This window comes from Sabethes cyaneus, chromosome 2 (genome assembly GCF_943734655.1).
Source record: "Sabethes cyaneus chromosome 2, idSabCyanKW18_F2, whole genome shotgun sequence".
Lineage (NCBI taxonomy): Eukaryota > Metazoa > Arthropoda > Insecta > Diptera > Culicidae > Sabethes > Sabethes cyaneus.
Genome location: NC_071354.1, coordinates 174,500,531 through 174,527,826, shown reverse-complemented (window position 1 = coordinate 174,527,826; position 27,296 = coordinate 174,500,531). Strand labels below are relative to the sequence as shown.

The following is a 27,296-nucleotide window of genomic DNA, read 5'->3' as shown; positions in this document are numbered from 1 at the left end:
GCAGTCGTCTCCATTCAATAGGCGTCTCAGAAGTCGCACATTACTTTCGACCTGGTCGAGCCGTTGAGCCCCTCCGTTTTAGTGCCGGTGGGGATATGGTAGCCTCCCAGTTGGCCTCGAGGTATGACTCTGGTCTAATAAGCCTGTCGTCGTATGTTCGAATCCCGACTGAGAGGCTGTTAGAGTCAATAGGATCGTAGCAACTGGCCCTGCAATAGTCCTGCACTCTAACAGCTGGCTGCGAAGTCTGTTGTATAAAAACAGAAGGTCAAGTTTCGATAACGGAGTGTAGCACCTAGGTTATGCTTCGGGGTTATTGAAGAGAACCGTTTTCGTCGCACTGTCGTCCGGCATCCTTACGACGTGCCCGAGCTACTACTACAGTAGCCGCCACTCTTTGTTTTCAGTTTATATTCCGTCAAATATCGTCCGCAGCATCTTGCAGCATCTTCGAACGCGGCAAAAGCGCGTATTTCCTCCATGAGCAGCGCGACGGCTTCAAGCCCATGAAGAACTACCGGTCTAATTAGGGCTTTCTACATTGTCAGCTTCATACGTCGGCGTATGCTTCTTGATCGTAGTGTTTTGCGAAGGGCAGAGTAGATCTACCATTTCTAGTTGGTCGCCGTCAACGGTTACCGTCCGTGGGAGGCGCACGTTTGTCTCCTTTGAGCCTCTTCCTTTCATGTATTTGATCTTTGATTCGTTTATTTTTATCTCAGTCCCGCCCCGAATACCCGCTTGTCGGTGCACTTCCTCAAGAGCGATGTTAAACAGCATGCCGAATAAGCCGTCACCTTGTGTCAAACCTTTGCCGCGTCTCGAAGGGATTCGAGAGCATCCCCGAGATGTTTATTATGTTTATGTTTAGTTTATGACTCCCGTGGAATCTCCCTGATAATTCCCCACAAAACCCTGTGCTATCGGTGGCAACCGGCGTAACAGGATTTAGAAAAGAGTACTTTGTAAGCGGCATTTACCATTATTATGTCAAGATAGTTGCAGTAATCACCATTTTTGTGGGACAAATCACTCTTTCGTTCCATTCCTCCGGTAGCTTCTACTCCTACCAAATCTTGGAAATAACCCAGTGTAGAACCATTGTCAGCGCTTCTTGGCCATGCTTATCTGCTGGTAAACGGATCATACCAGATCTTACTCATTTGACGTCTTGAAGATCAGGTGCTAGAACATTATTATCTTCCATGGGCACTAGTAAACTAGGTTGACTTCAGTTCAGCCTCTTTCTGCAGCTAGTCAAAGAGATGTTCGCACGGTATCGATAAATCCTCGTAGATTTCCTCTTGGAATCCTTCCATCGTGGGTGGCTTGCCGACATCGATCTCTCTGTACTGCTCGGAGGCTTTTTCTCCTGCCGCAGATGGTCGATTGGGAAACGTTTGACCGCTCTCAGGGACATCCTCCGTTCCTTTACTATCCGTTTTATGTTCTCTGACTGCCAGTTGAGTTTCCTCTCTGGTCTTGTATTGATTGTTTGAATGGAATTTACGATCTCGGATTCCCTCGAAAATGAGTGCAGCCTTCTTATTTTCGTTCTCAAAGCCTGAATTTTCTAGCAAGGCATGTAAATACTTACCACTGATAAAATCTTAGCTGCCGCAATGTATACGTCGGGGTCCAACCGTAGGTTGTTCCAATCTACCAAAGATTCCCAAAGTCGTGGAGTAGATAACTGGCCTGGGTTGTGTGGGAATTCGGTCTCTTGGGACTTCCTAGTAGTGCTCGATGTAGCGGTTACGATCGTATGGTGACTATTGTGAGGTGGTCAATGACTAATGGATGCCGAAAGCGGGTTGGTCTGCTTTTCTATTCCTTAGACCAGGGGGTTAGGATAACCATCCCTGTTTGATTCTAGACTCGGCAGGTTACAGTCGGCCCAACAATTTTGTTCTTCCTGTATCTTCCAGGTCGGTAACGGCGTTGCTCTTCCAGTCATGGCTTCGATTGTGATTGTTCATTTTCAAGTATACTTATCTACGTTGTATCGAGCTTTGGTTGAGTCGTCATACATTTTTTGGTTAGCTAGTCAAGGCTGAACCCAAGTGCGCTCCCGCGGTTGATGAGCGCCAGTAGAATCAATTTTGTGGCCGTACGGGAATCATATTAAGGTGATGAATTATCAAATCGATAGTTTGACCTTAAGGAATCACACACGCGAAATATAGACCTCGTTTGAGTTGACTCAAAGTTCGAAACAACGCCATTATCACTAAAAGAGTGGATATTTACAGATAATTGTTTAGATCTGACATGCCTAGTAATAACTAGTACGGCTAATACGTTCACAAAGTTTGCAACAGCAATGGGCAAATTTGTCAATAATCGCCCAATACAGATCGGACCCGGATCTGAAACTTCGGTTCGATCAGAATACAACGTATGCTACAATACACATCGATTGGGATTTTTCTGATCGGAACGGGCCCGATCGGAATGTATAATCGAGCCGCATGCTCCCGCTTTCAAGACAAAACCTGCTAACGCATGCGATATTGGCATCATATATCTACGTATTGCCAGTACTTTAACACATGTTTCAATTTCAATTTAGGGCAAACATTTTCTTTCTTTAATGACGACGGTGTTTGTTAACGATCGATAACGATCGAATTGAAGTTTTCCAGGTCTAAAGCAAATTGCTTTTAGAACTCGACAAATCAACTTATGGTTGGTTTTCTAATCAGTTCCATTTTTGTCTTCTGTTTTGTTCAAAACGATCCTCGGAAATTAATTTCAGAGCAATAAGATAAAGATATAATTTTGATCGTGTGAAATTAGCCTTCATTTGTACTATAGAAAGCTCTGCTGTATGTAAAACGGATGCAAACAATATCAAAAGATAACAAAACCTTACAACAAACAAGGAACAGAAAATTCTAGAACTCAACGGCATAGTAAGAAGTAGAACCAAATATGAAAACCAGTAAAACTGAGCAACACAAATTACGACAGGCAAGAACTGAGGCAAGGGGAAAGCGAAAATAAAGAAAACAAGCAAGTGTTCTATCTTGGTTTAAGTGCATTTTGATTTTCTATTTTTTTTACAATTTTTTTTACAGTTTTTCTAATTATACAGTTTTCTTTACGTTAAGATTTTTTTTCTCACGCTTTCGTAGTTAGTCTCTTGGCGATTCGCTCAATTCATGCTCGTTTCCATTTGTTTAAATTGGCAGCGGCGAGCGTTTATTTCTCTCGAGTTACTAGTCAAAACCGCGGCGAAATACGCTGCACCGTGCTGCTGCCCGTGATGGTTCGTTACTTTGCTTCCATGTATTACTACACTATCATTATGCAAAACTCAAAATAAAATGAGCTGCTGGTATCTTACACTGATAAGAATTAAAACTATGAAGTCTCATTGTAAACTAACGAAAGATTAAACGTTACAAAGAACGATTCTAAATCAAGTCTTATTTCTTTTTTTTCCGGCATGCGAAAGGGGACTCCTACCGTGGAGCGCCGTGAGCGCTCCAATGGCGCGTGCGTGTTTGTGTCTTGGCTAAGTAGCGCCAGCACGCAGCCACACCCTTTTCGCGTTCCGCGTGGTAAAGCTTTTTCCTTTATATGATTATTTTCTTGCTCACTCGCTTAAAATACCACACTTGGTTTAGGAATTAATCTATTTTTTTGTATTACACAACTGCATTTAGCTGTTTTAATCACACCACAGTTTTAGTATTTTTATCCTTTCGAACCATTCTAGTAGAATGGTTCAGTTCTAACAGCACCGTGTTTGTGCTTTACTCTTTTGCTAGCGTCATTCGGGACAAACCATTTCCGCTAAAGGTGCCAATGATCTGCCAACTGCCTGTTCTTGCTATGTACAACCTTTCTACTTATCCTTAGCACACACTCCTCAATCTCTACCTTTAATTTAAACTATTCGGAATCCCTTATGTTTCCCTTTCTTTTTCGCTTGCCATCGGTCAGTCCCGCAAGCGGCGGAAAATGAATATTAGCAAACATCGCCGAGGCAGGAAAATCGAATATTACTGATAGACGCAGTGAATCGAACTTAATTATATATAATTCATTTATCATTCATTTCTTTCTCTTCATTTGCCTCCCCTCTAGATATTTGTGCCAACTTCTCACTACCGTAGTTGGGGGCAATCGTGATTGGAAGGTAGGGGGAAAATTAACTCTACTGTATGACAAAAAATTAATGAGATCTCCGTGAAAGATTTTATTTATCATTTTTCTTCTGTTTGGCTGCATTTCATCTGGTCGTTCGTCACAGTCGTTTTTTTTGTATCGAGGCGCTGCTGTGAGCAGCTGCTTGCTTCCTTTTTTCAGTTTGCTATTATCTTACTCTATAAACTAGGGAAAATATAGTGCTAAACTAGAAAGTTCTGCGTCACAAACGCAGTACACCAGAGGCGGCCATTATCGCCGAGGCGCTCGTCAATTGGAGCAGACGTCGAATTATGTATGGGCAGTTTGTTGGTTTAAGAGTTTTTCCGAAAAAAGGACCTAGTGTTCTCTGTCTCAACTTCAATAGTATTGGACACGCTAGGGCGAGAAAGTTATAGTGCAAAAAATGAAGACCAAACATTAAGGTGTACTATGTTATGGGTGAACTAAAAAGTAAATTATATGAAATCAGTACATAATAAAGTATTTACATAAAGAAAAAACAGTTTGTCTCTCCTGTCTTGCAGTGGCTTACGATACTACAACAGTTGTGTTTGTCTGTTGGAACTAATGCTACTTGGAGACAAAAACATACTATAATAGACACACTACTGTACAGTTTTCTATTGTTATCATCCTCACAGCTTGGGACGAAATCAGTTCCGTTTATGTGTTTGCTTTTTTAGGTAAATTATACCTTTCCTTTTTGCTGGATAGGTTTCTCCGCTGGTTCGGCAAGAGTGTCTCGAGTGAAATCTGTTCTGGTTCTACCGCGAATGGACGTAATGAAATGTGGAGAATAAATCTGTCTTTTTCCACGAATTGTATCGATTGATTTAATTATAATGTGGGAGAGTTCTAAATTGGCAAAAATTCAATGTGTGCAAATCTACCGCCTGTGTACACTGCTATCCCTGTCTCCGCGTGGTACCGGCTGAGGTACGTAGCCTAAGTTATCGTACACAGACAGGGAAGGGGAAAATGCGGCTCCTACCTGCGTCTAAAATGGCAGAGCCCCTACAGCGGGATACACGAAAAACAAACAAGTTACTGAAAATGAAAGAAGATATCGATCTGGATTAATGACAACGACCGTTAGCATGGAAACACGGACACGTATCGAAACATGGATTATACTGACCCTTGCCAAGCAGGATAAACTGACTAAACTTGCAAGGAAAGCGAGCCATCTTGGTAACGTACCTTTAGTAACTTTAACTCAAAATTGAGGTAAAGAAAATTTAGTGTGGATATGAACCGTTAGCCAATTGGCAGCACTGACCGTCAGAACACGAAAAGGCGTTTCGTTGACAACTAAATTTCCAGATGAAAATCATATTCGGTCCGTTCGAACCAATTGCGAGCGCGTGTAAAAAGTAAAAGTCCGCGAGTGCTCGTTGAAAACGAGACATAAGATGAAGAATCGTGTTGCTGGCAAGTCGATCTACCCCGGCCTGGCTGAGTCCGCCATTTTACTTTTGGTCCGGGCGAACCAACCGCGTGCGCGTGCACGCTTTCGAAAAACAAAATCCGCGTGTGTTCGTAAAGACAAAGCAAAGTCGACAAGCGCGTTGCTAATAAATCGATTCCACCCCGACATGGCTGCATGGCGGGATGATTGATAGAACCACCTCGATACCACGGCGGTACCTACTTTGATAAAGTAGGAACCGATAAACGAAAGATTTGACCAAATTTGGAACACGGGTTAGAAAGCTTACTGCAATCCAGTGCTATTCTCCAATAGATGCTGTCGAACTGTATGATAAAAAGAAAGCTTCTACACTACACCCAACTCGGTCCGCATGCACTTGAACGACCTCAATATGAAGATTGGTTCAAACAACACGGGCCGTTAAGGTCACAGAGTTTTGAGGAAATAACAACATGGAGTTATTAGTTGGAGCTATTCTATATTTCGAACGGATTGGTATTTCGAACGAAAGTTGTTACGAACGCAATTTCCGCCAGCAAAATCAAATGGGCAAAACATCTCATTCGAAACAAGTCGAACGAAATAAAGATTCGTTCGAAATACAGAATAGGGGTGATTGACAGTAGTCAAAGTCGAGGATTACCTCAGAATCAGTATTGCGAAGCCCACACTCGTGCGGTCTAATATTCTCGCACACGATATTATATACGATTCTCGTTCTAACGAACACACTGGCATGAGCGTCTCTTTCGGACTTTTCTAGGAACCTTCGGGCTTGCACATTGATCACGATGAAGAAGAAATGAAGAAAGTTGTGAAGAAGTAATGCTAAATCTATTTCCATACATTCTAGTGTGCCGCTAGATCGCATGAGCTGCTAGCTGCTCACGAGCTGTTGGCTTCGTTAGCGGGCTGTACAGCAAGACGCTACGAAGCTGTGCGCTTGCGAGTATGTAGGTAGCAGACTATGCACACAGCACCACCAGTTCTTTATCGTACGCTTGCGTCTCGCTTGATTTGAAACATTACTTAGAAACCTTTTACGATGAAGCAGTTCGACCTATGACCTATGACCTTGACTGGCCGACAACATAGTCTTGTTCGCAAATTAGATAACCTCTTCAAGAGCTCCTTGCTGACTAGGACAGTCAATCTAGTATAGACTAAGCCTATGGTAGTGAACACGGACAATCTCACCAACTTCCTAGTTGGTAGGGACAAAAGGTTGGGAGGATGAAACGCCCATTGGTTATATCAAGAATTGAATTTTCAAGTCCAGCTAGCTTCGAGGCATGGTGCTGTTCTAACAAAACAAGTCGTTGTCGTATGTTAGAATCTCTGCTGGGCGGTGCTACTCGAGTCAGTTAGATCGTTGCTCTAGCCCCGTAAATGTCCTGTGCTCTAATAACCGGCAGCGAAATCTGTCGAGAGACGAGTAAAGTCTTAAAGACATATATAACCCAAGGCTTTTTTTGTATTATTGTATGCCTGCGAAACTTGGTGCATCTTAGCGGAGACAGATCTTGAGGAAGCACTCGACTGAAATCCGCTAGAAACATTGTAGAAGAGGCAGACCCAGAGGTTCATGGTGACGCAGCTTTGCCAAAGACATCCGGGCTGCAGACGAGAACCTGTCTTGGCGTGGCAACAGGTAAAAGTCAGGGCGGGTAACCGCCGCTAGTGGGGATCTTTGATTTCATACCCTTGTTTTGCCGGACCGGCGGACATAAACCAATAAACGCAAGTAAGTGAGTTTGATTCAGTCAATCAAAACTAGCTGTAATTTTTTATCGAAACTAATGGATCCGAATCTGCCCAGAATTTCAGAATTTCCCCGCAAATTCAGTCCAATCAGCAAATTCGAGATGCTATTGCATCAAGGCACAAAGCTCAAATACTTAATAAGATATTTTCCGATGAACGGTATCCGTTACAGTTACCAAATAATGTAATTATCGCTATAAGGCAAGTAGGATAAAGTGTGTCAAGTGATACCTTACGGCATCATTGGGCTGATTCGATTAAAACTGGTTTGAACTACAGAGGGTAGATAATCTACAGACGCGCAAAGAGCGTGGCATAAAACACCAATCGAACCGTCAAATCGAGGCTCCAAATGAGCAAAGTAAACAAACTTGTGTTTCGTATAGGCAAGGAAGACTAAGTTTTGTAATCTACCTGAAATGTTAAAACTCAAACTATTGATTTACTAACAACATATGGATTAGTTACCTTCAATATATCATATAATGCTTTAAAAAATTCAATTGGCTTGTTCAATTTACAAAATATGCGTCGCAATTCGCGAAATTCCACGGAACATACCTCGCGATTCACGCAACTTACTGTTGATTATAGGAAGATTGATCCAATTTTGACGGGTGTCCAAAACTGTTTAAATAAAATAAACAAAAAAAGTGTTGCCGACTATGTAATTTTTCTCTTTGCGCGTCTGTAGATTATCTACCGTCTATAGTTCGAACGACGCTGGTTGGATTAAAAGAAAAGTGTCAGAATGGCTAGCAAAACTTCAGTCACTTTCATGACGTTGCGTTGGATGGACTGAAACAAGAGAATGCACTGTCAAACCTTCTGTTACTCATCACGGCTTCGGAAGATGCAGTACAAAGGGAAAACGGGGTTGAGATCTCACATACGTCCACGGCCTATCATCGGGATCAACTGCATCACTATGGGAGGTCCCTTTAAATTAGAGGCAGCGAAATTAGGACCGGTAATTGTACTGAAGCGACTGTAGCTGGTTTACCGTACCGATTCACGGATCAAAGAGTCAAAGCGCGAGTCTGGAGCTGGACATGTATGTCAAAGTGTTCCAGAATAGACTCCATTTGCGAGCGAATTGGTTTGGTTTGGCAATTAGAAGAGGTCGAACATATTGATGGTTCAAAATATCGAAAGTTGCGGAGAAATTAATGTAAATAACATCCGTCTGCGATCAACCGTCGTAGTTAAAAAGCAGAGCAAAGTCTTAGAGCTACATTCCGACGCCAAATTTACCTTTTGCTTTTTTGTTCGACATATTGGTAACAGCTACTGTACAGGACAATTGCAAGTCCCGCGATAAATCATAGGATAGTGGCTACGCAGCGGCAGAGAACTGTATCAAAATAATTTGGCATCTCGTATTTGAAACGTCGTAACCACCCTATTGGAATCTCTATCCCGGGCTCAAAATTTGACAGCGGGCCCAAATCAGACTGTTGGCAGTTGAGTGAAACGCAGTGGTGAAGTGCTATTTCATTTTCGCACACACGAGATGTTGGCGGCGAAAACATGGTTGCCTGCGGATGGGGTGGTCGTAACGTACCATTCTTGTTCTTTCTGTTGGGTCATGAAGTTTTCATTTACACTATTATTATCACGCGTCTCCATCGGTACACACTTTTGTCTGAAAAAAAAGTTTATCCAAGACGGTGGGTAGCGATGTAGCACACTCACTACAATGTCTACGGGTTTTATAACCAATGGAGGTGAATTTCTATATATGATTAGGTCCTATCATAAGCTTGTCTACTACTGATTAACTTTAGTTGATTGAAAAGCTGGTTTAAGGCTGAAAAATTGTAACAGATGGGCTCCACCTTCCCCCAGGCGTAATCTCCTTGAAAGCGGAATCGAGATCTTCTGGGATTAGTTTTCATTTTCTGCAAGAATAATTCACCTTTGTTCTACATTCCGGTCGGGCAACCATATTCTGAATTCCAATTGACGTGTATTAGACATACAATTTGATTCTGATCGGAAAGGGTCCAATCGGTCTATAAAAACTCAAGATCCACATGAGAATAATTTTTAAATAAGCTTTTCTTAAAACATTTTCTCTGGCTACACCAATATCAGTATTGCAATGAAGTAGCCGGGGACTTGCACTATGGTGTATAATATATCCTCCAACCATTAGTAAGGAAATACAAATCACTTTTCATAACTACAACTCATAGAAACGGTAAACTGTATCATTCTTCCCAAAACCATTTTATGCCCTGCTGTTTAAATATTGGCCTTGTTCGAAAAACATTTCTTCTAAGTATGATTAGAAAAGTTTTCGAATCAGCTCGGGGAACGTAATACTTTCAAGTCATTTTTACCATCACCTGATTCTGTTCACATTTTTTCCAATTCCAATATATGTTCAAATTCTCAATTATTGTTTTAAAATTGTTTCTTTAGTCGATAAAGTTTCCAGTATAGTACATCTGGCAATGGATGAGTACTTTTAAAATAGAGCAGCTGCTGCATTTGAAATCCGACAGTACCTACACGTGAAACTGAATCAAACAAATGCTCAAACTGCAATAAAAATATCGTAAAAACATATTGAAACTGTAGAATGGTCTACCGGGTACATGCTCGCTCACATACCAACTGCTACGGTGGTTTGTAGCAAGACTTCGCTGTACTGTACAAATATATCCGACATATTCTTTGTTATTGCTATCTTTAATCCGGAAAAAACTGCATTTGATATGTTTCATATGGATGCAATTTGCAATGCTAAGGGTGACAAACCACATTGATGGAAAAAGTCTTCCGTAAGAAGCGTAGCATGCATGCTACATATTTAAAACCCCACGTGAAGTGGTTTTCTAGCATTCTTTTGTATTGCGATGAGGCGATTAGTAAAGACAATTTAAAAAATAAATAATCTACGAAGGATACCGTTGACGCAGCGATGCTTTCTACGCTGTAGGTGTTCAATTCTTCTATGTTAGTCTACTGGCCAACATTTAATCACGATTCTCCACTCTCTAGCGCCAAAGGAGGCGAGTGGTTATTTATTCAAAAGTTCTCACACAATGTCATTGTCTAATAAATATATAATAGTTTGATACGTTGTTGTAAGTTAATCGAGACACTCGCCATGAACCACTGATGATGATTGATTCGAATATGTACCTACTGTTGTTTGTTTTCTACTACGAGCATAACTTTCAAACATGATTCAAAAATCACACAATCACACACAATCGTCGGCAGCAGATTGGTATGCACTGTTGTAATCTGCCTATCTTTTTTTGCATTGAACATCGCTATTAAATGAAACATCTTTTCAGTATTTTTTTCAGAACAGACTGAATCTAGAGTTTGGGTCAGCTAAACCGTGCACGTAAACCCGTTTTTGTCGTATGTGATTTACAAAGTATGGAGTTTTTCTGTTAGTTACTTTGCCAAATTACTTTTTTGACAGCGTTACATACACCGAAACAGACTGTCGTTGCGACGGTTTGTTTTACAATTATTTTCTACAGCCTATCCTGAACGCTACAATCAATGAGGCGAATATACAGCATTTTAATCCACGATCAAAGTGTTTACTTTCTACGTTTGAAAATACGCTGCCTCAATTAATGTTGTTTTCAGGTTAACCCGACACGATAAATCACTTTTTTTTTCAATAGAAGTTCAATTTTTACAATTTTCGGATATTCTCGTTTGTCGCGCACAAGAGGAAGTAACGTGGTGTGGTGCGCCTTCCCTATGTTTTCTACCTACTGTAAAGGTAGTTCCCTGAATGCGCTGTTGTCGCTTGGTTGTTTCACTGCGTTCCTGTTGCTTCCTATAAATATGCAGCAACATGCATATCATACATCGACTAGTATTTCTCTCTGCGGCGGCTGAAGTGGGGGTCCGTTGGGCCGCCATTGGTCGTCCAAACTTAATTTGTCGTTCTCCGTTTTGGTTAAGATTTGTCCATCGCCCGTTCCTTGTTTGTTGTCTTTCCTTTCTCTTTCTCTAGTCTAGAGTGTGGGGGCTAGTAGTAGTACTGACTTTAGTAGTTTTGTTTTGCGAACAATTATTATTGAGTTGGCTCCGGTTGGCAGCGCTAATGTCCTTGCGAGTTTATCAAATTTATAGTAAGTTGTTTATGTCACTCCGAAATTGGTTTCTTTTGTAAATGTGACTTTTCCAAAATTGTTTTATTAGGTATTGAGTCAGTGTTGTTCTGCAACGGTGTGTTTGCAAACAGTTTACAAATTTCAGGCTGCCATGGCTTCATTGTGTCATTCCCATTGGTGCGGGGATGGAGGCAGTTCCGAAGGATGGGCCACAGTTGAGCTGAAAGTATAGCGTACAGTAGAGGTTAGTCCAGCATGGACGGAGTGATTGATTTACGCTAATGTTACTAGTTAAAATGGAAGGATGGTAAACACTATGGTTAAATATGTAGTAATATAAATTTGAGAAACAGTTCAAGTCATGCAATTATATCAAAACATTTTTTTTAAGGAATTGGGCCTTCGGATATCACAAGTAGAAAGGATGGTTTGGTATGTGATTTTCCTTCACGTGTGACATCAAGGTTTTAGTCTGCTGATGTAGGCAAAAGCATCGGTTATTGGGGTTGCTGTCAGTGTAAGTTGACGAAAATGGAAAACTGTTAAGGGAAAGATAAAAATAACGCACTAAACAGAGAACGCCTTGCGCATCATGACGTGGATTAAAAACTAGGTAGTGAAAGCTAGGTAGTGACACATAAAACTAGTTTTTTGAGTTTTGTTTTCATACCACTAAACTGGACGTAGACAAATTTATACAATCATGAATACAAGATACAATCGAAGGGTCTGCACCTAGGTGGTCCGATTTCGGTTTATCTTATATTAGTTCTTGTTTTTCCGACCCTCTAACTAATCATAGTTGCACACAACAAAACAAATAACATTCAAGAGAGGCCTTCTCACCGGGACGAATCACAATAAACACTTAATAGTACACAGTCGTGCAAACAGAACAAAAAAGTTAAAATATAAATTATTGTACAGTTTTTACTAACGATATGCAATACCGTTATTTAGATTGCTTAAGCTTAATTTAACCGCCTTAACAGAATTTAACATTTATATAGCTTAAAGGTCAATTTTAAAATATTAGGCCCAAATGAAACATAATAAAGTGAAGAAACGTAACGCGTCTATAAGGTTTAGAAGAAATACATAATTGAACTTTATCGGATGTTTGCTTAATTCGAGCGGATGGAATGTTACGTCGCACGAAAATTTATAAGAGACATGACTAACGATCTTCAGCGAAACTAGCTTGCTCCTAGCCCTCGCAGACGACCTTGATATCAGTCCTCGAAACTTTGGGACAGCGGAAGCAATCTACGCCAGACTAAAAATGGAACCTACAAATACTTGGTAGGAACAGTCTCCAGAAAAAACATCCTTTGCCTCCCACGAACAGTGACCTCTGACGGCGATGAACTTGAAGTGGTTGAGCCCATATATTTGAGATCTCTGGTTACCTTACTTACTTATTATTAGTTCATGTCCGCCGGTTCGGCAGAACAAATGGAAGAAATTAGAGATCGCCACTGCCGACGGTTACCTGCCATGGCTTTCACCTGTCGTCAGAACTGGTTCTCGTCAACAACCCGTTGGTGTAAAACTGCCTCACCGTGAGCTTCTGGATCTCCTTCTTCAATGTTGTCCTTGTGGATTTCAGTCAAGTACTTCAGTCTCAAGTTCGCTCTGTTGCTATCGGCCGTTGATGATAACGACGATGGAGTTCCTCGTTGGATATCCAATTGTCAGACCACCGGGCATGAATGATATATTGCATGCAGCGATTAATAACAGCAATACGGATAGAACGTTTTAGTTCAAAATTCGAGTTTTGGTATGTAGAGTGATTTGAGCGCTTGATGCCGTCAGCAAGGTCGGGGTCATTTATCTACTCCATCGTTAGAGGATTCGTCGAAAGCAGCGAAGAGATCGTATATATTGCGTCAGTATATATTATTATTGCGAACGTTTAGTGAAGCTATCGGCTACGTAACCAGTAAAGGGTGCCCACATCGAATTGCACCACGGAAAAAACGCTGTAGAAAATTACCTAATTGACTGATCCATCCTTTCAGACAACAAAATATAACCCATCAGTAAGCTCTTGGCATATTTGTTTCATTCAATTTCAATACCATAACCGTATGCTCGCCCCTTACGCTTAACTCCACTCAAAAAGATTTGTACAACCTAGCTGCAGCTTCATCTGTATGGAAATCCACTTTTTCTTCATATCTTTTCCAGGCTTGACCTCCTTGGGAGGCTTCCGTAGTGCCTGCTTCATAATAGCCTTATATTTTTCGATGGGCCTTAGTTTCGGTGCGTTAGAGGTGTTCATGTCTTTGGCCGTTGGCTGCGTACCACTCCAGTACATCCTTTGAATATTGGCACGAAGATAGATCCGGCCAGAAGATCGTAGGGCTCTCGTGTTGCTTCGACAGAGAAGGTAGATGCTTCTGTAAACGCTCCTTGAGGTAGATCTGCCCGTTTACAGCCCCGGTAGTCACAAACGGCGCACTCCGTTTGCCACATGATGTGTTTCTTGGCCAAATCATGTATATCTTGGCAAACTATGTTTCTACATCCTTACTTCCTCCGGCACATCAAACTTGTGCTGGGCGGTGAAGTACTATAGCCCCGGAAGCTGCCGGAAGTCTGCCTTGACGTAAGTCTCATCATTTATGATGAGAGAATTGAGGATTTTCCAGGTGCTTGCGCAAAATAAATTCGCGACGTTGCTTTTCGGGTGACGCCATTTTTTCCAATTAAAAACAAACCGGTTATGCAATGTTCTATAAGTGTTGCGAGGATTCCATCGGGGCCGAGATAAGTCGAATGCTTCATTTTGGCAACTGCAAGGAGTATGACGCGGTCGTCAAAAACAATAGACGAGATTGCGCGACCGGTAAGAATAACGTTGTTAGCGGCAGTGCCGGTATGATTTGCAGTACCTAAGTATTTCATTACAGAAAACGCTAGAGAATATCGCTGCAAATAGGCCACAGATGGCGGGAGCACTATCTGCCTCTTCGGCAAGCTTGGATCAGATTTCAATTTTGCTTTCATACGTCTCATGTAATTGCAATGACAGTGGCGCCTGACCCGTCTATAGGCATGATTCAGGCACCAAAAGTGTGCACGTAGGTGAAGATTCCCATTCGCGGAAAGTCAACTCGAGAGTTGGCAAAAATACTAGATTAGCCTAAAAGTATTGTGGCGCAAGTGATTGAAAAGCACGAGGAAACTCTCACAATTGCCCGCAAAGTGCGAACCGAAGGTCCGAAGCAAAACACTTGATCGTCAACTGCGCTTGAAGGTCATACGGAAAATGAACGCTAATCCCAACACCGGTTATGATTTGACGGAAAACTGGAATGCTGACGGCTGTATAACGGCGAAAAGCCGATCTCGTGAAATGTTCGACCAGGTGCTGATAAAATGCGATGGATGTATCTTGCAGTGACGATGAAACTTATGCCAAAACCCGGGGTCAAATTACTACAGGTTCCTGCTCGCGGTAAGCTCCATAGCAGATTCAAGTTTGTTTTTCGCGGATAAGTACACGAAAAAATCATGACATGGAAAGAAATCTGTGTCTGTGGCGACAAACTTAGCATTTTTGTGACGGACAAGATTATGATCGCGGAAGTACAAAGTAAAAGTAAGTGCCTCAACAAATGAATTTCACCGTTCATTAAGTCCCATCATGGTACTCAGTTATGTTTTGGCAAGATTTAGCCAGCTGCCATTACAACAAGGACGTACTTAAAAGGTACAGCGACAATGGAATCCAGTTTATCATAAAACAACAGAGTCCACCAAATTGTCCTCCGGTCCGTCCAGTAGAGAAGCACACACGATAATACAGTGGAAGCTGAAGATGAAGGGAGCAAAAACCAGCGACATTGGTCAGATGACGAATTCGAGGAAACGGCTGGTCAAGACTGTGACTAACGAAGGTGTGCGCCGGGTGATGAGCGGTATCAACAGCTGAGTTAACTGAAAGATTTTTTTCGAAATAACGAAGGCTGGTTCAGTTATTTCATAATATATAACTTAATTTAACTTTCTCTATTTTGACTAGCAGTGATCAATTATTAGTGAGACCTTTTCCTCCAAGAACATTTACACATTTGTCAACTTCGTGAAATTAATTTTTTTCGCTCTTGATTCCACCTCCAAATTTAACTTAGTTCTAAAAATATCTGCCACCAGAAAATTTGTAGAATTCATTCAACTGATACAAGTTAAGTTGGCGTTCACAATGGACACTATAGTTTTCAGCAAACCGAAGGACACAACACATGGAATTGGTTTACAGCACAGGTTTGCAGCAAAATGTTCGCTCATACGGTTACCATTTTTCGAAGAAATTTCGTTTAACTCGTGTATCCTCTGTTCGTTACAGTACTAGAATTCAATTAGATACCACTTTCTACCCACTTGATGAATCAGGTATAGTGGTTGTCGTTTGCGTCTTGGTTTCCGAAGAATAGTCAAACTGCAATAGTATTAATTAATCAGTTATCAATTGAGCGTAATTAGTGTATGCGGCGGTTATATGCGAGAATGTCAGCTGTCCCAAATTATTACTAAAAACCTTACGCTGACCTGGTTACTGTAACTTGAACTGAAAGTATAAATGAGTGATATATTTATATGCGGGTAAGCAACATTTTTAGCGCACTGGTAAGTAATTAGAAAAGCTTTCGGAAAGGGGTAATTATTAAAATGCCTTTTGTAAATATATATCTATGCAAAAGTATGCAAAAGCAACATCACTTATAGGGTGCTTTACAAAAAAAGTTAAAAACGATGATAATAATACACATGAATTAGAAGTAAACTGAGCTATAAGAAAAAATGAGGTAATTTACAAATTAAACACTATATATGTGAGGTAAATCCAGAGGGGGTGAAAAGGGGTACTTTGTGTGAGATGCTAAAAGGAAAATAACAAAAATCGGACACACCTAGGGCAACCGGTCCGCAGCGCGTTCGTTCAAAATCTCGCTCTTAGGCGACAGTGGTTCTTAGTGCTAGTGGCTAGTAGTAGTCGTAGTAGTGGATAGACCTAGAAGAGCCTAGCGGGAGGATTTTGTTCTTTTTTCTTTCTGGTATTTTCGCTGTAGCTGGCAGTATTGTGCTATCTCATTGTCTCCTAGTATCTTTGTGAATGTGTCATTTTTTTGCATTTACACGCTACTGTTGATGGTAATTGGATGATGGTGATGGCTGATGATTGTTATTGCTGTTGTTGACGATACTAATATATCGAAACATTTAAGTGACTTATAGTTGTAATGGAATAAAATCAATAACTTAGTTCTCAAACAAACAAAAAAAGTAAAGTACAAATTGAATAGCTCCCTAGCATTGATCAGTTCAGATTTCAGTAACCGCTTGAACTTTTAAACTAAAAACCTATCGTAAAATAAACAAAATTTTGAAACTGAATGTAGGGAAAATTTGTTTTTCTATAAAACAGACAGTCCTACCCTGTTACACTGATTCCATTCATTTGCCTTGAATTCTACTTATGCTCTAATAGTTCTTATAAGTAACCAAAAAAATGCAAATGAAACAAAACTAATATCTGTGCTTAAGAAAAAAAAAACTAGAAAAATGAAACTACATATTTCGGTCTCACCTGGCAAAACTTTTAAAGGCGGCACTTTGAGGATTTATACATAGCGGCACGCGACCTGTTTGCAGTTGTTCCGCTATGAATTTGTGCATTTCCTCTGTTCACGCGAGTATCAGTAGAGAAGTAAATAAAGAAAATATTCACGTTAATGAACGAAATAGTGAACGAACAATTTTTTTCATTATTATACCTTTTACTTGTTGTACCGAGGTTAACTTTCGTTCCCAGAGATCATCGAATGGCTGAGCAGCAGAGGGCTCAAATTCGGCAGCATACTGGCGCATACCGGCCGATGGAGTGTAACAGCACTTGCACATGCAGGAATGGTAACGAAGCCGACCTTCGTCAACGTAAGGATGTGCCAAGGCATCGATAACTGATATTCTTTTGTCCTGCAATATAAGCGGTCATGTATGATGATGCTTTTGTTCCAAAATTGCCACAGGTAATACTTACAGGATCAAAGACCAACATTTGGCAAAGCAAATGTACTGCTTCATGGGTGGCATGCGTGCTGAGAGTGTACAGTGCGGAGTGGGATGGGGGTTTCGGGGCCCGTCGAAGCATGTGAGTTCTGGCACCGTCACAGGCGTGTCGCATATCTTCTAACGAGGGAGTACCCAGTAATTCTGTGATCAGTTCCAGCTGTGAATATAAACGAAGTGATCAATTTTTGTTTTCAACCATTGAACTCATGGGGAAACCTCACCTGTTGCACAGGACTTTGCGCCTGGAAAAGAATTCGTCTGCCTAACAATTCACCAAATATGCAACCAACCGACCAGACATCAACGGCTGCCGAATAGTGTCGTGCACCCATGAGGATTTCCGGTGCACGATAATACTGTGTTACTACTTCCTGGGTCATGTGTTTCGACTGATCGGGCTCTTCTACACGAGCCAGTCCAAAATCGCAAATCTGCAAAATGCGAAAATTTTAGTCTTAACTAAATCAAATGCAACTTAACGATTGATTTACCTTTAGCACGCAATTGCTATTGACAAGTAAGTTTCCAGGTTTGATATCCCGATGTAGAATGCGTGCCGAATGGAGATATTTGAGACCTCGTAATATTTGATACAGGAACACTTTGATATGGTCCGCCGAGAGGTGCTGAGGTGAAACGATAATTTTGTGCAGATCCGACTGAAGCAATTCCGTGATAACGTAGCTATATGATTTAAAATAATTCGAGTCAAGGAAAACATTCAGAAAGTTTTGCTAGTTTAATTTAATCTCCCATCCAATTGTCTGCTAACTTTTTAATCCACTATCGGAGCAAAGCAATTTAGCTTATCACAAAGACTTTAATAGTCTATCGTACCACCTCCTATGGTAGGGAGTAATATAATCGCGAATGTCTTTGTTCGCTACTGTAACATGATACATGTGTGACCTAACCATCCAACAAAACAAGCGACTTGGCCGTTGTCTGGTCACTGTCTACGAGACCGAGCATAAATCGCTCATTTATCCTCATTCCCATCCCCAATCACTATACTGCATTGTCTGGCAGTCAGGCCACCGCCCAGTCGAGGTTGTCCTTGCAGCAATCGATGTAATTCTACCGTATAGCATATCTAAAGCGCCAGTTAGTCTTTTGCATGACGGAATGTGGAAGAAAAGTCAAACACGATTAATGATTTCTTTTTCTCCCACCACGGATCCCGGGGTAGACTCACATTCACATTAGAGGACTTATCAAAGAAAGCACTTTGTTACTTCTCATTTCCGGTGTGCTTGCAGAAACAGGCAACAACGTTCAGCCCACCAACACCAAGCATTTCAGCATCAATAAAGAAGTGCTGCTGTTTTGTGCCTTTTCGCATTAAGTTTCAAAAACAGCAGACCAAAATGAGACATATGTTGTGGGGGTAATGAATGGGAAAACGTTTCCCGGTTACTACTTTTGGAAGCCAATGCATTATGGAGAATCGACAGCAAGTGGATGCTAGCTAGCAGGACTATGTTATTCGATATTTTACGGTTGCTCGTAACTCCGCCACCCCGTTTGACAGCGCGCTTATTGCGGGTGCCAAATGGGCAGCCTGACCGCCCGCCCGCCCGGACAGAAGCAAAGAAAATAAGTACCCCTTTGGCTGGTGTGTTTCTGAGTGTTTCGTTCGTCTGCGGGAAGATGATGTATGAGAATGTCGATTTTCTTGCAAGGTAGGAGTAGTAATGGTAGGTTGAACAATATTTACTTCCATCCGGAATGTCTACAGTCGTTTCGGTGAGCGATGAAGGCAACGTTTTTCCAACATGAAAGAAAGTAAACTTCGGGAAATATGTTTAGTTTCACATCAATTATAGGATGGGGGTTTGAAATTGACACAATTTGACAACAGACAATCTTATTTAATGCTGTTTGTAATTTTTTGTCCTAGTTTTTGAGCATTTTCTTCCACGTCAAGCATTTTGTCGGTAAATAAGTATCAAGGACAGGTGGGTACATTCGCGACTGCAAATAAATCAAAACGTATCCAGCTTTCCACGAGCGATAATGGCGGATATTGAGCACAAGTGAGCACAATCTTTTGACATTTCTTGGAGGAGCGTCGAGTTCGCCCTGACGGAGTTACTATGGATACATTCATGATTGTTTGTTGTTCGACTGTAAAAATGTAAACATTGTTTAATTTTGCAGATCAGCTAAAGAGGAACATAATTGAACGGACAAGTTTTATGGATTGTGGCTTTGCAGTTTTCGCGAATTTCAGGGAGAATGGCCAAATACGCAACGGAAAGTTTCTTATCAAGACGAGACGCTGTTCGAGAGCAAACTTGGCAAAAACGGGTCGACTAATATGAAGTTAATGTCTCTGAGTTCACTCGGATGTTTAATTCGGACGATTGTAAAAAGTATCCTGAGCCGGTGCTTTCAGGAAATTATGGCCGCAAACCACTACGAAAGTTTGAATCCGTTCATTTATGTTCCATTTCAGCTGATCTGTAAAATGAAACAATGTTTACATTTTTACACTCGAACAACAAACAATCATGGATGTTTCCATAGTAACTTCGTCAGGGCGAACTCGACGCTCCTCCAATGAATGTCAAAAGATTGTGCCCACTTGTGCTCAATTACCGCCATTATCGCTCATGGAAAGCTGGATAGCATATGAAACTGTCAAAGTTAGCTAAGAAATACCCTGGTTTGGATGGCTATCCAGCTTTCCATGAGCGATAATGGCGGTAATTGAGCACAAGTGGGCACAATCTTTTGACATTCATTGGAGGAGCGTCGAGTTCGCCCTGACGAAGTTACTATGGAAACATCCATGATTGTTTGTTGTTCGAGTGTAAAAATGTAAACATTGTTTCATTTTACAGATCAGCTGAAATGGAACATAAATGAACGGATTCAAACTTTCGTAGTGGTTTGCGGCCATAATTTCCTGAAAGCACCGGCTCAGGATACTTTTTACAATCGTCCGAATTAAACATCCGAGTGAACTCAGAGACATTAACTTCATATTAGTCGACCCGTTTTTGCCAAGTTTGCTCTCGAACAGCGTCTCGTCTTGATAAGAAACTTTCCGTTGCGTATTTGGCCATTCTCCCTGAAATTCGCGAAAACTGCAAAGCCACAATCCATAAAACTTGTCCGTTCAATTATGTTCCTCTTTAGCTGATCTGCAAAATTAAACAATGTTTACATTTTTACAGTCGAACAACAAACAATCATGAATGTATCCATAGTAACTCCGTCAGGGCGAACTCGACGCTCCTCCAAGAAATGTCAAAAGATTGTGCTCACTTGTGCTCAATATCCGCCATTATCGCTCGTGGAAAGCTGGATAGCCTATAGCTATAGGCTATATATCTGTACCTGTGACTCGAACAGCGATAATTTCATTATAATCGGGACCGTCAACGTGCATTTACGTGAACGTGTCTGGAAAATTGTCTACTGTCTTCCCTGAAGCGACACGACTTTTCCGTGCTATTTTGGCCGGATTCGGAATCTGCCGTTACGGATCAAAAGCTATTAGACTAATCTTATGTTTTTAGTCTTTACCTTGAAATGCGGTCATACATATATTTTAATATTTTTTGAAACGATGGTTCTACAATTGATGAAGGGACGGTAGAGGAAAGAAATAAAAATTTTTGGTGAAGGAGGGGGAAGAGCGGAAAGGTGAGGAGGGGGGGGGGGGGATATTGGTAGCTACCATCGTTTCAAAAAATATTTCAAAAGCTATTGTCAAACGGAAAAAACAGTTGAAACTGAAAAGCAATTTAAGGCCAACTTGCGTTTTGTGGTGAGCAATGTGGACAAGATGATTGTACAGAATTTGAAGGCAGAAGTTGAACTGAATTCTAAATTAAATGAAAGTTTAACTGAATAATTTTTATGCATTTTATATGAATTGTACTTTCAAAAGAAATTTTATCAATTTACATGCATTCTTGTTTGACCAAATTTTGATCGTAATACCCTTCAAGTCACCAGATGTTGTTACACATTATGTGAATATTAAATGTGCACCCAATTATGTTCTAGGTTAACCACTAGAGATATATTGGGTACCCGGGGGTGGAACTGTCCCAACGTATTGAACATATAAACCGACGCTATGTTCCCTGTTTTGCATATTCGTCGCACGATAACACCGCGCGATTTTGAATTGATGGCTTTGCATTTAACCGCACAGAGAATTTATATTCCGCTAAAATGAAAATATCGGAATAAACGACTAGTGTCAATCATTTGCCTGTGATTGAATCTGACCCAAGAGTGTCACACAATTGTTAAATGCGCGTAATAAAGGTTAAAACGTTGCAGATTGCGAGAGTAAACAAGCTATTCAATTCCGACCATTCTGTTGACAACCAGAAATTGTGGATACATTCGATTTTCCGGAACGGATTTTCTTACAAACAAATCAAATCCTTCTCATGGTACGTAAGTATATGAGTACACCGCATCAGTTCGTGACATCGCTGAATGCAGTAGGCAGCGCAGTTGCTATAAAATTGACAAGTAATGGAGTAGTAAGTGGAAAACTTAGCACATCGTATGTAGGGTAGAAAGTAGAAGGACACCCTCTGAAGTAGGGTGAAGCGACTACATTCAAGACGATAACCGTACAGTTCAGGTGCACCAAAGCTGCAAAGAAGCTGTATCTACGAGGCACCAGCACCATACGCTAGCACCGTCACCAGTGCTCTCCAGATGGCACAACTTTGTTACGCGCGCCGGAGAGTCCTACCACTACTACCGGTTGTATACTATGTACTGTTTTAAAGAAATTCCTGTTGCTTTCCTCACCTTCGCTTGTTTGCAGAAGTATTTTCCCATGCCAAGCTAGGATACATACCGCTGCGTAGCCTCCGGCAAAAATACGCAGCCAAGTGGAAGCTTTATGATGTGAAAGAAGACAGAGGACGCAATTTGCTTGTTCGAAACACTGACTCACTGGTTACGAAGAAGCACACAGCTGATACGCCGGTGGATACGACGCTTGTTGCCACTTGAGAGGTAACTTGCACGAGTTAACTATTTCGACATAACGGCGTTTAGTCGGTGAATCTGTAGAAAATTCCTCCTCGTTCCTCCGTAAAAGTTTCAATAATGAGCTTTTAGGTTGAACAAATTGCCTTTACGCTGCCGGAATAATGTAATTGTCCTGAAGAGAAAACTAGACATTATAACGTATGAATCTTATGGGGTCTTGAAAAATAATCAGTTTTTTATGCTCGGCTAGAAGTTTTTGAAACGGTTGTTATTTCACATAAAGTTTTATATAAATTTCTCTAAAAACTGTGATCATATTGATAAACATATTGCTGTCGATAAGAATAGATTAGTCAATTGACGTGACGAATATCATGAAAATTTCTTTTCTCATATGATTTTTTGAATTTTGGATAAAAATGGTTTTTGAGATAGACAGAGCGAGACTGCTTCAAGTATTATCGCAACTACATTTACCATTAAATAAAAAAAAACATTGAAAATTTTTACAAAATCGCTTTTTTTGCATAAAATTGTAATTTATACCTTTAAGAATATCGTAAAATATTTTTAGAGTGAAATCCAAATATTGGCTACATCTGTCTAAACGATAGATTAAGCACATTTTTGTGCGTTAACACAAAATATAATTGAAAAATGTTGGTAATTTTCAATATGGTCGAACAATCACAGAAGACGCGAGGCAACAATTTCGTATAACTGAGTATAACTTGGTAGCACCTAATAGCATAAGCATAGCCTGTATGCTGCTACTCCGTTATTGACCAGGACAGATGAAAATTGCAAAATGATGGCTGGAAAAAGCATACTTGGGACGGCACGCTATTCCTCATTATGCAACCTTATCAGCTCCCTGCATGCTGATCAATACCGACGCCGGCCACGCCCGAATGCGGGTTCTGGTGGGATGGGAAGGAATGTTAGTCCAATACGTGTTGCTACTAAAGACCAGGGAATCCTCTGCATCTTCACAAGTATGTCGGGAAAGGAATTGTTGTTAGTAAATCGGGGGAGCTAGATGAACAATGTAAGTATGTGAGCACCAGTTATATGAGACTAACCTGAATATTCGAAAATTTTCTTGTAAAGCCAGTAATTACGAAAATTAAGTTATACAAAATACCTTTTTAACAAATGCACATGCTAGATTTACGGCTCGAAAACTACGTGACAACTTGAACTTATTATACCTGAAAATAAGAATCAGGGATAATGACACGAGCCAATATAGTTCCTTAGTTGATAAGCATGTCCTCTTACCAACGCTAATATGCAGAGATATAGCGCCCTACACGCTTATGAGTTGGTAGCACCTAAAACTATCCAAAAACTAATTTTTTAATGGTAGTTTTTCAGTCGATGGAGGGGACGGTAGAAGAAGGTGATGGTGACAAAGGAAAGAGCAGAAATTAAGTAAAGCTTAAAGGTATGTGTTAATCGAACTAAGCTATAATCGGAGTTAATTACATTATAGCGAAAATTGCAAAGGGCCCACATTGCTGCCTTGTGGTACGCCCGATTTGTTTGTGAATGGTGAGGAAAGGCAGGAATGGAGCTGTACGTGTAATGTTCGACCGCATAAGTAACAGCTCAACCACTCAAAAAAATGTTGTGAAGCGCCAAGTCGGGAATGTTTTCTCATTTCGGTGGTCTATACGGTCATACACTGCCTTCAAATTACATCGATTTGAGCCTTCTGCTCAATGTAGCGATGCAAGTCGACGTAAAATCTAGAAGATTAGTGGAGACGGAGCGTCCTGGCATAAATCCGTGTTTGATCAACAGATAATAGCTATGTGAAAGAATCACAGAACTTACTATTATTTTGAATAGTTTGCACGACGCTGAGAGGCTAGTTAGAGCTGGTACCGAATGGCCGAAATCCAAATGGCCGAATTCCAACAACAGTTACAGAAGGCCGAATCGCGAAAGGCCGAATCACGAATGGCCGAATCACGAAAGACCGAATCACGAAATTTCCCAAAATGCCCAAATCTAGAACATTTTTATTGCTCATGTTTTAGACCTTACACATTTTGAATAAATTTTTTCATCTATTTCTCTCCGCGAATTTGAAACATCCCCCTGAAAATCCTTTAAAATTTTCCCCTCTATTGCCTTTTGTTCCAGTCGCAGCTCTGTGATGATCCGCGTCATTGATAGGTGCAGGAGAAAAGGTTTTCGTAAAATTCTGTATCTTAGTTTCAGAAAAACAAGACATACTCTGCGTCTTATTTTTTATTTTGGTGGCTAGAGTATAGATGATTGCAGATTCTTTGTTCGCCTAAGCGCGAATTATTTACGTTTATTATAGGGTGCGAGGCCTATTGATCGTGTTAGTAGCAAATGTTTCCTAGATGATTAGGGGCGAGACGGCCGCAGACCGCGAGATGCGCCGGTGACCCCCCGTCGGAAACGCCAGCCACTGCGGGGAGGGGGGGGGAGGGGGGCAACCCCCGCAGAAGCCACTACTATTTAGGTGCATGCATTTTCCTAGGTTTACTGACTAGTAGGGATTATCCCTTAGTTAAGTCCGAACGAGCGGCAGCGAGTAAGGACAGCATTTACCCAACATTTGTGCAGGCTGAAGGCCGTGATTATTTTCGGTCGAATATGACGTTCGGTCATTCGTGTTTCAGCCTTTTATGATTCGGTCATTTGTGATTCGGCCGTTAGATATATTATGCCACTTGTTATTGCGGCCATTCGTGGGTAATCCGGCTAGTTATGCTAGATAATTCTTAATATTTTGTCGGTCACCGCTTTTGAAAACCAGACACATATAAGACTCTTTCCAGATTACTTGTATTGGCATCGATATCGTATTTTGAACATTTTTATGTGACTTGTAGCAAAGCAAAGCAAAGCCTAGGTGCTACATTGCGTCATCGAAACTTGACCTTCTGTTTTTATACGACAGACTTCGCAGCCAGCTGTTAGAGTGCAGGACAATTACAGGGCCAGTTGCTACGATCCTATTGACTCTAACAGCCTCTTCCAGTAGAGATTCGAACATACGACGACTGGCTTATTAGGCCAGCGTCATACCTCGAAGCCAACTGGGACGCCTTGTAGGCCTTGTGACTTGTAGAACCAGCCAACTTAAAGTGACTGACTTGAAACTGGTAAGTTGTTGACGAATGCTAACTGGCTTAAGGATCTCGCTTAAAGCATAATATTGTCATTGGACGCACAACTTACGGCAATGTTGCAAGTCGAGCTAGAAGCAAACGATGCCGACCCGTACGCGAGCGAGTGTGAGAAGCATATATAGCACTACAACCGCACTTGCAGAAATAACCAGGCTTCTGCCGTGCTCTGCAAAAAATCTCAATTCTCGGCATTTTATTGGCAAAGCGCAGAAGATGAATCGATCTGCTCTCTCTCAGTCGGATGTTACCTTCTCCGATGCGACGAGTTTTGTTTTGCTTTTGCAGTGCTTTGCTTCTTTGCTCTGCCAGCGAGTGAGCATCAGTTTGGTTTCATCTTTCTTTTTCTGCCGGAACGCTACCGAATGCATGCTCTCAAGGTCACGGAGCAAGTTGTTCCAGTCCATATAATTGCCTATCGCATATTTTCTTTGGGACACGAAGTAAATCTCGTAAGTCTCGAGTCTCCAGTGTGCGAAGAAAATATTAGCTCTGCTTGTCGTGGTGCTCTTTCTGCGCAAGATGAGTGGTCGTAAGAGAAAACAGTATTCAGGCAGGCCTAGTGGTTAGCAATCACGCCTCTCACGCCGAGGACCTGGGTTCAAATCCCAACCTCGTAGAAGTCACGAATGACCCAAGCTGGTTAAAGTAACTATAATAAAAAAAAAGTATTCAGGCATCGTTCGGAGGGAGAGGAAACGGTTGAACAGAAAATGAAAGCACTTGATCGTTGTGAGAAGCAGATTGTTCTGCCTCTGTATGTATAAGATGAGCAAAATGAAGCTTGCAAATAACACATAACATCTACAGCAACCTTGATAATCACCGATGTGCTGTCATGGTGCTAGTTGACCTCTCGCTAGCCTTCAATCGCGTCAACCATCAAATCCTTCAACAAAAACTGAGCCACGAATTCGGATTCTCGGCGACAGCCTGTGATTTGAAGCCATCGTTTCTCGACCAACGCAGCCAAGTTGTTAAACTAAGCGATTCAACATCATCTGACAGACAACTGTTAGATGGAACACCCCAAGGATCGTGTTTGAGTGCTTTGCATCGCATTGGAAGGTGCTATTCGAAGGGCAGGTGTGCAGAGAAGTTTGCTGCTAGAAAGTCAGTAGGATTGTTGCACTAGCCTCGTAATTATCCTGTACTCCAATGACCGGCTGTGAAGTCTGTCGTTAAAGAAGGATCAAAGCTAAAGTCTTAGAAAGACGTTCAAGCCCAAGACTTTGCTTTTGTGTGCAGAGAAACGGTACCATCATCACGAAATCTCACATGCTCCTATGGTTCGCGAATGACATAGATATCATCGGTGTTAACCATAGAGCTGTAAAGAAGCGTACACGCATCTTAAGGATGAAGTTGCGAGGATAGGGCTTATCTTAAATTCTACCAAAACAAAGTTTATTGTGGCTGGTAGAGTGCGCCCTTTGGGTGTTGGAACTGCGGTGGTGGTAGATGGAGATACTTTTGAAGTGGTCGACGAATTTGTTTACCTTGGTACGTTAGTGACATGTGACAACGATGTGTACCGTGAAGTAAAAAGGCGGATAGCGGATGCTAACAGGGTCTTCTACGGATTACGTTGCCAGCTGAGATCCCGTAGCCCACAACTCC

The 27,296-nt window shown here is 41.3% G+C and overlaps 1 protein-coding gene across 1 annotated transcript in view; it reads right to left on the bottom strand.

Annotated features, from left to right (window-relative positions):
• Positions 1-3,034: 3,034 nt before the first annotated feature.
• Positions 3,035-27,296, bottom strand: part of LOC128738379 (serine/threonine-protein kinase NLK-like) — a 152,160-nt gene continuing 127,898 nt past the window's right edge. Inside the window, 7 exon segments of the mRNA XM_053833458.1 lie at positions 3,035-11,637; positions 11,640-11,668; positions 17,048-17,141; positions 17,235-17,436; positions 17,501-17,689; positions 17,754-17,963; positions 18,024-18,216. Of these exon segments, the coding sequence (XP_053689433.1) occupies positions 11,606-11,637; positions 11,640-11,668; positions 17,048-17,141; positions 17,235-17,436; positions 17,501-17,689; positions 17,754-17,963; positions 18,024-18,216 (949 nt within the window). The 3' untranslated portion in view covers positions 3,035-11,605.